The sequence below is a fragment of the Martes martes genome (assembly GCF_963455335.1).
Source record: "Martes martes genome assembly, chromosome: 4".
NCBI classification, from domain to species: domain Eukaryota; kingdom Metazoa; phylum Chordata; class Mammalia; order Carnivora; family Mustelidae; genus Martes; species Martes martes.
Window position 1 is genome coordinate 95,251,544 of NC_137891.1, and position 13,300 is coordinate 95,264,843.

Here is a 13,300-nt window from a genome sequence, read left to right on the forward strand (position 1 = left end):
ATGTAAACTTTGGAGTCAGACAGACCTAGGTTCAAATCCGAGGCAAGTTCCTGAATCTCTCCAGCCTCCATCTCCCTATCTGTAAAAGGGGATGATGATGATAGATATTCTATAGCATTGGTGGGAAACTTAAAAGACACAAGGTACGTAAATCTCAGCACAGTGCCTGGCACATATTGAATGCTGGACTGTGATGGTTCCCATGACAATGGGGTGAAAGGTACTGCCAGGCTTTGTGCCCCCTCCCTCAGCTGCATGGAACATCATAGGCTCTTAGAGAGCAAACAACCTCCAAAGTCTTACAGAGCCAGCATTCTGCTGGAAGCCACACACTTTTGGCCCCAGAGAATGCTAAGGAACAGTCATCTCTCTGCTTAGCCTCTTGGACAATCACGAGATTGATGGTCTCTCCAAGGGAGCTACACCCACTGAGTTTTATAAATGGATATGCCTCGTAGGAGTGAACAGAGGGGGGAAGGAAGCTGAGACTCTCCCAGTTGGTGATAAGCCAGCTATCTGCCTAGTGGCCTCTGGGACAGTTGGCTCTGTCATATTTTTTCCAAGCTATGTGGCATGGGACACCGCTGGGCTGTGGGAATGCATGGAAATGGGCATGGCAAGGGCTGGGAGAGCACTCGGGCAGCCTCAAGCCTGAAGACGCTTTCCAAGGCAGTGTCCACCTTATGGAGTGTAGACATTGCTGTGTTAGTGATGGGTCTTGTAACAAGCTTTCTCCACCTGACTGCTCGGACCTCAACCCTGCCCTGGGCATATCCATAGAGAATAGAGCCCTCTGACATCAGAAAGCTGTCTCACAGAGGTTCTAGGAACCCCACCTTCCTTTTTACTGACAACACCCCCAAGAGCAGGACCTTCCAAATGGGTCATTGGAAACAGCAGGTCAATTAAACACCTCTGTTTAATCACAGTCTTGCCAGCTCTCTCGTAAACCCGAGTGCCCCCATGGTTAAGGCATAGCTGCCCTGTCACGGTTAGTTATTCCGAGGCTTCTTTGGATGTCTGTGGCAATGCCTTCAAGGCTCGGTGTCTCAGCTCACATGTCATAGTTCTCTCTAGCTTCCCCAGAGCTGGGTGCCTCAGCTGCCCTGTGATCGATGTCCAGGGAGCATGAGGGCCTGGCGGGTGCTCAGGGGCCAGGAGACAGAACCACGTGCCTGGGTCTCAAGGCTCCAGGCAGCGGACGCTCGGCCCACACACACACACACCGCCCCCCCACCCACCCATGGCTTCCCGGGAACCCTGGCTCCTAGGCAAGAAGGTGTCTCAGTATATCAGCATCTCAGAAGCTGTTATTACCTGTGAGTCGCTCTCCCATTTCTTGAGCTGTGACGCATAAGTAACAATTATGATGGTGCCTGAGACACCTGTGCTATGAGCTACAATAGGTGTCCCTTCGCTCGGATGAGTGGGAAATTTCAGGGTAGAAGGGTGACCATGAAACATGTAGTCAGAAAGCTAAAGAAGAGACAGGGAGGGGGGCATGTGGAGGTTTAGTAAAAAGCTATCTCCTGTGGCGATGGAGAGGATCCAAGGTCCCACTGGGTAGTGAAATGTCACCGGGCTGCCCCGAATCTCAGGAACCCGCCTTACTCCGGGCCCCAGCACAGCTCCGTCCTCCTCCTCTGCCCTGAAGTGGGCAGGAAACGGCTTCCGGGGAAGCAGAGAGCAGGGTCCTTCTTGATGCCAGCTGGAAATGAGCTTGCTGGGACAATGAGACCTATAATCCTCTTGTCAGGTGGGAGGACACAAACAGCATTGCGACTGTCGCCATTCCTTCACTCTGACAGCTGCGACTCCTTGGGTGTCATCGACTTCTGTTTTTACCCCCTCCCCTTATCCTTTGGTTATTAATGCTGACGAACCCCCAGAGGAAAGGACTCCAAGCAGGTGAAAGGAAGGGTGCCTTTGTTCAGCTTCACCACCCTTTGGAGCCAGCTGGCCATCATGGAGCTGGGAGGTGGGGCTGTGAACTGCAATCCCATGGGCAGGTGTCCTGTCTGATTTGAGGCCAGCTTCACCATTGGTGAAAGTCCATTAGGCATTCTCCCAGTAATCCTGAGGTCGCTAAAGACTCTGTGTTTTATGAAGCACGAAGTATCCTCAGAGACAGGTGTGCTACATAAATACAAGGTGGTTTAATTATCCTAACAACCCACTGGTACCATCCGATGAGCAACAGTAGGTCCATGGCTTCCATCCCTCTGCTGCAAATGATGTTCCAGGACATCTGGTTAACATGCTCCCTTCCCTTCCCATCACTCCCACTGGTGCAGATCCATATGTCAAAGTGTCCCTGCTTTGTGACGGGCGGAGACTAAAGAAGAAGAAAACGACCATAAAGAAAAACACTCTAAATCCTGTCTACAACGAAGCCATCATCTTTGATATCCCCCCAGAGAACATGGATCAAGTCAGCCTGCTCATCTCGGTTATGGATTATGATCGGTAGGTGAGGGTCCCAGAGGGTCATGGTTCCCTGCCTCTCACCCCCATGCCAGGGCAGTGCAGGGTTTCAGGAGCCCAGTGGCCTCGAGTCTGGCTCCACGCAAGAAGGGTGCAGAAGTTTGAGGAAGAGCCTGGATTCCCCTGAGCAGAAGCTCATGCTTTGCTTCCCAGCAGGCCCATTTCCACCCATCAGTTTCCCTGAATGTGCTCCTGCTGATTCCTTTTCCTCCATCTGGCACCAAGTCCAAGCACCTCTCCTCTCCATTTCTGATGCTACTACCATCCCAACTGATGGACAGCTGTGCAGCCTCCCAGGAGATGGCCTCCATCACTCCCTGACTCAAGTCAGCCAATGCACGGGAGGCTCGCCTTCCTTAAAGACCACTTTCTTCGGAACCATCTGTGGTTCCTGTTAATCCAGGCCCTTCCCCTGGTTTCTCAAAACCTTCCAGAATCTGGACCCAGCATCATCATCCAACTTCATTTCCTCTTCCTTGCATGGATTTCTTCTCTTCCACTTACCCAAATCCTCTCTTCCATCAAGGCTAGCTCAAAAATGTTTCCCAACCCCGCCCCAACACCCCCCCCCCCAACAAAAGCCACCATGACACCTCTCCAGTTCACTCCAGCTGAAGGAGGGAAAAAAAAAACAAAAACAAAACAAACATGCAGTAAAGCCTTCATGTAAGATTTTTAGCACAAGTTCTCGGGCATACTAGGTACTCGCTAAACATATTTGCGTGAAGACTGATATTCTTGCTGAGTGAGTAAATCACATTCTAACCACTGGGGGTATGGAGAAATGGTGCTTAGAGCAGGGTGATTTATTTCCAAATGCCGATGTCTCGAGCGAGGGTGTGATGTGCTAGCTGAGTCAAAGAAGAGAGAAGACTGAAATTCTCCTGTTCCCTAAAGTCAGGCCATCTGCCCACCATTTCCTGAGATCCCAAAGGCGTTTATAACCTTTTTCTCATCTGTCTGAGTCAATGTCCACCCAAGGAGGCTGGGCAAAGCTTCACTGCCGCTGGTAGTCCGAGTGAGGCCTTGTCAAGCATCTATTTTTCAGAGCTCAGCACTCTGAGTTAGCCTTGCCAGGCAGAATCCCAGACCCCCAGGCCTCCCTTTCTGACAGCATGTCCAGTCACCAGCTCCAGGCCCTTTGTTTCTCCCCCAGAGTGGGCCACAATGAGATCATAGGAGTCTGCCGTGTGGGGATCAATGCTGAGGGCCTGGGCCGGGACCACTGGAACGAGATGCTGGCGTACCCGCGGAAGCCCATCGCACACTGGCACTCCTTGGTGGAGGTAAAGAAATCCTTCAAAGAGGTGGGTGAGGTCGTGCTCGGCCCTTGGCATGTTTGCTGCATGGCCACGCGGGCTGGAGAATGGCAGTCGGCGGCTGTGTGACCTCGCCTGCGTTGCTCCTTCCCGGGGTGTGCGTAAGCGGCAGGAAGGAGGTGGAGAAGGATGAGGGGAGCTGCCTGACAGAAAGCCTCTGATGTTGAGTATATTGAAAGTGACACTGAGTCCTAAATGGAAAATTAAAACCGGGAGGAAGCCTTCCCAGCGGCTCCCCGGTGCCAGGCCGGGAATGCTTTCACAGAGCCCCCGGGCCAACTCGGTCCTCTGGGAGAAAGCCCCACGAGGGTGAGCTCAGAACTTGGCAAGAAATTCTACCCTTGTTGAATCACTATGTTCCCTGAGGCTCTAGCCAGGCCGTCCTCAGGCAGTCTTTATGGCCTCCATGCGGATGGCCAGAGACAAGATCCTGCTGCCATGAAAGCTGGTTCTCCCACTGCTCGAGAGAGCATGGCTTTAAGGCATCACGCTCTCTGACGGGATCCTAACAGGGACGGAACACGTGGAGCACTACCCAGGAGTCCTGAGGCTTGGGCTCCAAACTTGGCCCCTTCCGACTTGCTGTATAATCTCCAGCCAGTCATTTCTCTCAGTGGCAAAAGAAAATGTCCCTTCCCATGATATTTACAGTCGGCTCCCCCTCCACCAAACTCCACCGGTGTGAGATCCTGCAAATTATCATCCTGGTGACTCCTACGTCTGCTTTTTCTCAAAGGGGTTGGGATGTGGGGGTAGCCAGGCGAGCCTGAAACCTCATTTTGAGGATCTCATACCCCAATCCATACCCTAAAAAGACAGGGTTTGTTTGTTCATCCCCGGCTTCAAGCCTAGGAAGTCCAGAGGTTAAAATGGGAAAATCGACTAATAAACAAAATAAATAAAGCTTTAACCCTTACACCACATGGCCCCTCAGCTTAAAAGAAGTCACCTTAAAAACAGAGTACTGTTGACCTTTGAACAGCACAGTTCGAATGGTGCGGGCCCACGTGTGTGTGGATTTTTTTTTTTTTAATAAATACAGAACAACACTGTAAATGTGTTTTCTCTCCCTTACAACTTTCTTAATGACATTTTCTTTTCTCTCACTTTATTGTAAGAATACAGTATATTCTTCCTATAACATAGAAAATATGTGTTCATGGACTGCTGATGTTATCGGTAAGGCTTCTGGTCAACAGTAGGTGATGAGTAGTTAAGTTTTGGGGGAGTCAAAGTCATAGCAGATCTTTGACTGTGTGGAGGGTCAGTGCCCCTAATCCCAGTGTTGTTCAAGGGTTAACTGTAATCCCTTCTTCCGGCTCTGGGGCACAGGAAAGGTGCGAGCAGCAAAGCCAGAGGACCTGGCAGCTCTGCCTTCTCTTCTCGGTGTGGCCAGGCCTGTCTCTCCCTGCTTGCAGCGGTGTGAGTGGTCTTAGGAGAGACTGAGGGCTCTGAGGGAGAGAGGGCTCTGGGAGCCAGGCTAACTGATTTACCTACTGCAGTAGGCATGTGTTTGGGATGAGCATGGAGAAGTAAGGCATCCACACAAAGCTCCTATTCATCGGAGGGCTCCTGGTTCTGTCTTGTGGTTGCCTTGATTCACAGTGGTGAAGCTTGAATGATGGGGACCGGTCCCTCGGCTCTCCAGGTCCCTCCCCGCAAGGGAGCCTCTGCCCCCTCTTAGGCAGAAGGCTCTCTACAGGGTGTGGGTGAGGCACCCACGACCAACCTCCGACTCCACAGGAGGCAGCTCCTGGAAGGAACCGAGGATGACCGGGGGTCCACACTCTATGCCTCACTGAACGCAGGCCTGATTCAACCAATGAAGGGCGCCATGCCCCCTCCCTCCTCTTAAATCCCTTGGAGATATTTAAGAGTAGAATAAGTATACTAAAATGTTCAGAGTGGTTTAGGGGCAGGGACATGTAAGCTGATGGACTGTAGGGCTTTAGGCAACTCATTGTCCCCCTCTCCAGTTCCCTGGTTGGTGAATGAGGGGGTTGGCTCCCATCATCTCTGCTTTTCGAGGAAACTCTGACCCTAAGTGATGGGGGACAGAACCAGTGAGTACTCCCGTGGCACCAGCTCAGAAAGATAACCCTCCCCGTGTGACTGGGCCGCCCTGTCCACACAAACTGAAGCTACCGGCCCGTGGCAGCTGGAGTTGGAGGTGTGTGCAGGGAGGCCAGAAGGTGCCGGCCCTTGGTTCCAGAATCACTCTACGGTGAATACAACCTAATTAAGCCAAATAATTGATTCTGAGTCCCATTCCTTTGAAAACTCTGACTCACTAGGCCAGACTACAAAAGAAAGAAAGATAAAGTAGAATCAAGCCCTTGAAAATGAATATTTGATGAGACAGTAAAGGGAAAGTAACAGTATATGGAAAACGAAAAGAGAATAAATTGATTTATATCCTTTGGGTTTACTTTTTTCTTGGGAGCACACCAAGCTCCCAAGCCCGCCCCTCCCCCTCTCATTATCCTACCATTCTGTGCTCAGCGGATCATTTCTCCTTATGAAGAAGCTGAAAATGACATTCATCTTGGCAACCTAGGATTTCACCTACACTTTTAACACCCACAGTTTGAGGATCTTTATAAAACTGCATTTAAAACCCTACCAGGTAGATAGGAAGTAAACCCTCTTTGGGCTCAAGTGATGCTTTGCACTCGAACACCTCCCCCCTCAATCACCCTTAAAGCTCCCATCTTGCCTCCTCGGTTAAGTTCTGGACATTGAACAAGAGCCTTGCTCCTGGAACTCGCTTCTCCCATTCATATCCTACATACAGAAATCTCAATCTCCTGCTCCCGGGAAGATCTATAAAGTACTCACATCTATAAAGTACTCTCTATTTAGATTGTACCTTCCTTTGAGAAGTTTCGAGTACCATGATCATTTCTTTTTTATTAATGAAAACAGAGGGCACCCTACTTGCCCACTTGTTTGGGTTTTAAAATAAGGTTAAGTGGAACAAATGAACTGAAAAGGCATTTTCCCCTGCTGGGATGTTTTTAGTGAGTAGAAATGGATTCAGCCCCAGCGAGCGTCCTTCCCTGGTATTGGCGGTGGCCGTGGCCCCCTTCCCTCCAGGCACTGCTGCCCGGTGCTGCGTGTCACTGCTATCACCGCACACAGAGCCAAGGCTGACCAGCAGCCTTCTCCAGGGTGTTCTATCATGAAGGGCCAAGTGGAGATCAGCTTACAGAGATTTCAGATCTGTCTGAGCGTGACCCTATTGCAGAACAACAAAAGGTCTTAAGGAACACAGGCGTCCTGACACAATCACCTTCCCAGGCGCCAGGGAAGGGAGGCCGGTCTTTTTGACTTCAGAGCCACCGTGATAAGCCTGCTGGAGTCATTCACCTTCCCGTTGTCCACGAGCCCCATCTCCTTCCTCTGTCTTCACAGAAACAATCAGGGGCTGGCAGGGAAGCCACGTGCCTTCCGCATGTGTCCTGGATGGACAGTTACGCTCCGCGTGACTTGGGCTATTATAAGAAAAGAAAGGTACCCTGTGTGGCCATTTCGCTTTTTCTCCTCCACACTGGCCTATCAATCAGATTGTTTAAGTTTAAGATTGTTTAAGTGGCATGCTTGACCAGGGGAGAAGCCAGGAATCACTGTGTAACTTTCAGCGGCACTAAAGGCTGGCACAGAGAAAGTAGATCCCTTAAGACAGAGGTGTGTTAAATGAGAGCATTGGTGACCATCTTGGGTCACCTTCTGGTTAAGAGGCACTCGAGTCAGAAGTCACCATGGGCTCAACAACCAGGCACTTATTTATTTAAAATATTTCACCAGGGAAACCCTCGGTTGTGATTTCATTCACGTGGACGCTGCAAGCAGAGAGACTGTCACCTGGAGTTAGGAGTAAGTACCCGGTGTGGCCCCTAAGATGTTAGGTTTCCTCTTGCCCCGTGCATCTCCTTCTCCCACGGCTGTGGCCGGATCGAAGCTGGCAGCAGGATGGAGTGGAGGGAGCACCGAGCTGGGAGTTAGGGGACCTGGTTTCACATGCTGGCTCCACCCCTAACCTGCGGTGTCTTGACTTCTGTGTGTCTTGGTTTTGTTATATGTGAGAACTGGAGAGTTGAGTGGATGGCGCCCCGGGCCTGCCCCCAGGTCGGGCATGCTAAGATTGCTCAGGTCTAGGGCACGTAGTGGTGGTCCTCCTCCGTACCCGATGGCCCAGAGTGGGGTTAGTTGTGAAGATCTGCCAGATCGTGTCCCTGTACAGGGACACGAAGGGACCAAGCCTGGGGAAGGTGACAGAGGCTTTCTGTAGAAGTGGAGCGTGGAGATGTCCCGCAGGTCTGGGTCTGTCCTCAGTGCCGTGGATTTCCAGTAGGAAACACTGGCTGGCAAACATTCTATTCCTTAGGTGGCTCAGCTCTGTCTAGAGACAGCTGTGCTGTGGGGAGCATGGCATCCTTCCCCCTCCCGCCCCCATTCGTGCCCAGGTGCAGAGAGAAGCTTCTACTCAGCCCATCATTCCACCGTGGAGACCCCCAGAGCTCAGGGGCAGCAGAGGAGGCTGTACTTTGTTTCAGAAAGACCACCTCGACCACCTCCCCGACTCCCTCTGGAGCCCTGTCCCACGGGCACCTGGGAGAGGTTTGGGTCTCCTCAGCTCCCAGGAAGGATGGAGTGAACAGTGGACTCTGCCTCACTTTGAAGTTACATGACCCCAAGATGGGTGAAGAATATTCCAAATCTTTGCCCGGAAAGCAGTGCCCCAGCACAACTGGCTTTTCAGTTAAGGAAGGGTCGAGGGGCTCAGGTGCGGGTCCATCCACTCTCAGCCCTCTTCTTCACTCTGTTACGCCTCCTTACATCACCCACCTTGACAGAAGCGTCAGGGTGGGGCTGACAGGGCAACCTGTGCGGCAGGAGAAGGCGAGGGATGGTCCTGAGGGGGGGAGGGGCTGCCTGCCTCATACCCCCAGCTCCTCACAAGGTGGGCGTGAATACCCACAGGAAGCATTAAGCCTGAGACAGAGAGCTGGATACTAGAGCTATATCAGGTTTGTAGCTGCACTAACAGCTCCCAGACAAATTGCTAATAATTCATGGACGTGGGTTCTTGGCAGTAAGGGCACATTCTGTAGATGGCCTCTTTTGCTGCTAACATAATCCGATTTTCAGTGTGAAAAATGGCTGAAGCACTCAGAAATGGCCCAGTCATAGCATCTCATTAACACACACACACACACACACACACACACACACACACTCACACAGTGGAGAAAGCATTCATTACCTCTGCAGTAGGTCTTTAAAAAAAAAAAAAAAAAAAAATCAGGTATTCCAAACTGGAAGCTCTACAGCTCTTTTCCTTCTGTTTTTGCATGGCTGACAGCAAAATTCAAGTAAGCTTATGAAAAGCCGGGAAGGGTGAATTCAGTGCATGGGCCACAGAAGTTTCAAAAGTTGAAATGCCAGTCCCCTTGGCCATTGGTAACCAGCCTTCTCCCCTCTCCACAGTGGCAGGGCCGGGCTGCCAGCTTTGACAGCGAGAGCTCGTGCCCGTCTCCGAAACCACCTCCCACACCATGAGCGGTGCGACCGGGCGACACCAACGGGACTCCGCGACGCTCTTTTTGCACTCGTTCAACTGTCCAAACACAGTGTCGCGCAGGGGCAGCAGCAGCCGTAGCACGAGTCTTAACTGCTCCTGCGTGGGTCAAGGCCACGACCCTTGTCGTGGGGCCAGACCTGTCTTAGTCTTTCTTGTCTCCCAAGGTGATGTTTTCTGTGGTTTTTCACTTTTTATGGATCTGCTGCCAAGAAGAGAAGGGGGAAGAGTAGGAGAAAAAGAAGAGTAGAGAGCCCGGAAGCTGGTTCATATAAAACACAATGTAAAATAGTCTTCTCTTCTGGGGAGGTGCTGTGATTTCCTTCAGTGTTGTGTCTCCGCCTGGCTGCGTCTGCAGTAGCCTGCAGAAAGGTGCAAATCAGGCCAAGAGCCTTGACAAGGCTCTAGTGGTGAGCCTTGGAAGCTCTCTGCCCCTGTGACACAGACCGCGATGCAGACTCCTGGTCCTACGGTGAAATCACGAGCACGAGCGCTCTGAAGTGTCCACGCAACTCCGCTGGTCGTGCAGGGCTCCTTGTGTCCCCATCTGCCCCTGCTTCCTTGTTGACTTTCCTCATCATTTGAAAATGTCTTGACTACTCCTGAGAACTCAGCCCCTCTCTTTAGGAATGATTCTGCTGAAACTAAACATGCCGAATGTTTTCTGGCACACCACAGTTAATGACCATATTTGTTTGAACGCAGGGTCTGTGTTCTCAAAGGTAACCTTCGTTGTAAAGAAGAGAAGGCACACGTGTTTCAGAATGACTTCTGTGTCGTGCGTAGCTTTATGAATTCTGTGAAGTATCAAGCAACTGTGTAAAAATGCCTACACAGATCAAAGAAACACCTGCATAAAATGGTCTTTGGGGAATGGGGTGTTTTAATCCAAGTCACAGCTGGAATCCATCTTTCTGTGAAGAGAATCTTCTCGATTGAAACAAAGCCAGCTTAAGCCTCTTTCAGCCCCCTTGACTCTGGGACAGTATTCATCTTAAACTTTAGTTCTGTAGATTACTAAGTACTTCAGTGTTTGTTTTAGTGGTAGTGAACGCTTCCCCCCCCCACCCCCTTTAGATCTCTACCTTAGGCCAAATTCAGTTTAGGAAAAAAAAAAAGTTTCAACTATTCTGTATTGTAATAGTACGTTTCTGTTGAGTTCATAGTGGTCTCCCCACCAACCACATACAATTTGGTTGATTTCCTCAGTCGCAGTCCGTAGAGCCCTGGTAAATTTGTGGAGGTGAGTTTCTACTTTATCTGTGACTACGCGATGCCCGCTTCCAGAGTTGTGTGTGTGACTTGCAAGAGGCAAGTCTGCTGAAGAACCCCTTCTTCCACCAGGGGAAGGTCAAGAAGGGAAAAGCTATTCACGCACCTTGTGTCTTAGGCTTTATGTCACGTGCTTTAGGAGCAGAAACTCAATAAAGTAACCCTCCCCTGAAGCCAAGTCATCAGGTTTCTCTGATAGAACTGTAGGCAGTGTCTTCTACCCAAAGTTCAGATTGGGCGTGAGGATGACCAGGATATTGTGGCTAGAGAAGCAGAGGCAGATACACCAAATTCCACTCTGTACTGAGCCTTAGGCTAGGAGTTAATGTGTCATTGGTATAGAGATCATTTTCTCCCCAAATATCTTGTGATTGAGAGGCCATCCTTGTCAGGCTGTACTGAGCTGGGTGTTCTTTTGAGAGTGAGACAAAAACCTACGACAAGACTCAGAGCAGGCCATAAACTTCATTCTGTCTCTTGACTCTAGACTGACCTCATCAAGATGGCCATCTCGATCACTGAGCAGAGGCAACTAGGAAGGGGACAGTTGAGTTTCCCGGGTCATGAGCAGCCCAGAAATGAGTGTGAGAGGGTCTTTCCGGAAGTGATCTCAAAACACATGTCCAGCTGCCATCTTCATACCCCTGGACACATGAGGATGACCAATTAACTCTTGGAGGAGGAAGGGTGATCAGTGGAATCGTTACTGCTCTCAGACATCCCTTCTATGTCCAAGCAGCTAACTCACACAAGTGAACCTCCCAGTGGTTTTGGGAAATCACTTCCTGAGCACATTATGGTCAGCCCCACACTACCTACCCAACTGCTGCCGCTCCCACTGCAGCAGTCTTGGTAAATTTCTACAGGCTGGGAAGCCCACCCCAGGGAGGCTCTTTGCTCCAGGAGCCCCACCCCCAGTGTCTTCTGGGGGGACTAGTCCTCAACCCAAAGCATGAATGAACCTGAATGTCTGTCAATGTCATTATCTAGCCCAATACTTCTTCCTCGCAGATGAGAGTAAAATGAATTACAAGTTTCAGAATAAAATGAAATACAAAGTCGATTCATTTATTAGCTTCTCTGCCACAAGAAGCCTTTTTCTAGGGTCGGTGTTTTGAGCTTTGCTGAAGTCATAATAACCAAGGCCTTTTGCATATCGATGTTTTTTTAAAAAATGCCAAGTTCTCTTCTTTATTCAGCAGTTTTTCTGGGCTGAAAGATGCCCTCCCTTCCTTCGCATACTCAGGATATTAATTAATTGCAACATCATTTAAATAATTATGTTGTTAATTATCGCTTCATGTCTCCCGCCCCGTCACAGCCTGGAGTTTTTCTTCAATTAAATCTCTGTGTCTTGCCCGTTTCTCTTGTCATCGTATGTTCCTGAGGCTCAGCCGTCCGCATACACACAGGACACGGCACAGCTTTTGTCTTTAAGTGTTGTTTCCCGTAGATAATCAGTTCCCTTCCTTCGGAGCTATCGTGGAAGGCTTGTTTGTTTTTTGTGCTGCCCAGAAAATACCCGCATACCCCACGAAGCTAAAATCCACCTGTGTTCTGCCAGGCTTATGGCTCGCAGAGCATTTGGTGCGCGGGGCTGTGCTGTTTCCTAGCTGTTCAGCTCAGTGAGCAGCCCCTCCAGATGCCCAGGCTTCTCTAGGGAAGCGGGTTGCACGAGCAGCCCCTCCAGATGCCCAGGCTTCTCTAGGGAAGCGGGTTGCACGCTCATCGCCGGAAAGTGCAACACTTCCACCCACCAGGGGAGGAATCCCGCTAACTCTCATAAAACACCACTTGGCCGAGTGAGGAGAAAAATCCTGCTGCAGACTTGAACATTTAAAAAGAACATTCTGACTTAATAGAATATCCTCTGTGCTCACCCCCAGCTTTTAATTAATTTAGGAAGCAGCCCATAGGGAGGAGCGTGGAAGGTACTGTCCGCTCTTGCACATCTGCATCTAAATTACTGGCGGTCGGCAGTGAGCTGCCATGGAGAGAGCCCAAGTGCTGAGGGAAGCACTCTGCTTCCCAAACACACAGCCTCCCAGGGCTTCTGCGAGCCGAGGGGTCGCCCATCAGCAGGCGGGGCTCGGTGATGCGCCACTCCTATCTGGAGCGGATCCTGGGACGGGGTGAATGGGTCTGGCTGGCCGGGCTGGGTCAGGCAGCCGGAACAACCTTCAGACTTCTGTGGCCGGGAACAACAAAGGCTTCTCCTTCGTCCTCGTGCCCGTCGCAGGTCGGCAAGGGGACCGCTGCTCATCGGGTGTTTTCAGGGGGACCCAGAATGACAGAGCAGCCAACATCTCAAACATGGCTAGTTGCCACACCCGAGGGAAACGAGCACTCTGCAGCTTCTCTGTTGGCCTCAACACTGTTGCCCAGAGGAGACACGTGTCCCCTTCCCTCCCCGTTCATGGCTCACGACTACTCATGGGGCCTCCCAGAACACAGGGGTTCAAGCGCCCAAGGGGAAGAAGAACTGGAAATCACTGCCCAGTGCTTGGGATGACCACAGTGAAGTTAGCAGCCCCGTGAAGGGTGACAGCTGCCGCCTGGCTGAGTCAGAGAAACAACGAGAAGCTACAGTCCATTAGTTATTGAGTGAACTCAAGGACTAGATGGAGCCCCACAACTGGGCCAG

The 13,300-nt window shown here is 50.8% G+C and overlaps 1 protein-coding gene across 3 annotated transcripts in view; it reads left to right on the plus strand.

Annotated features, from left to right (window-relative positions):
• Window positions 1-9,365, plus strand: part of SYT6 (synaptotagmin 6) — a gene marked incomplete at both ends in the record, with an annotated part of 54,271 nt that extends 44,906 nt beyond the window's left edge. The window contains 3 exons of one of the 3 annotated variants that reach the window (XM_080802556.1): window positions 2,295-2,466; window positions 3,641-3,791; window positions 9,294-9,365. In XM_080802556.1, the coding sequence (XP_080658682.1) occupies window positions 2,295-2,466; window positions 3,641-3,791; window positions 9,294-9,365 (395 nt within the window). Of the gene's footprint in view, window positions 1-2,294; window positions 2,467-3,640; window positions 3,792-7,610; window positions 7,629-9,293 lie in introns of those variants that run through there. The other 2 variants (XM_080802557.1, XM_080802558.1) reach the window with 2 other exon arrangements.
• Between the last annotated feature and the right edge of the window lie 3,935 nt (window positions 9,366-13,300).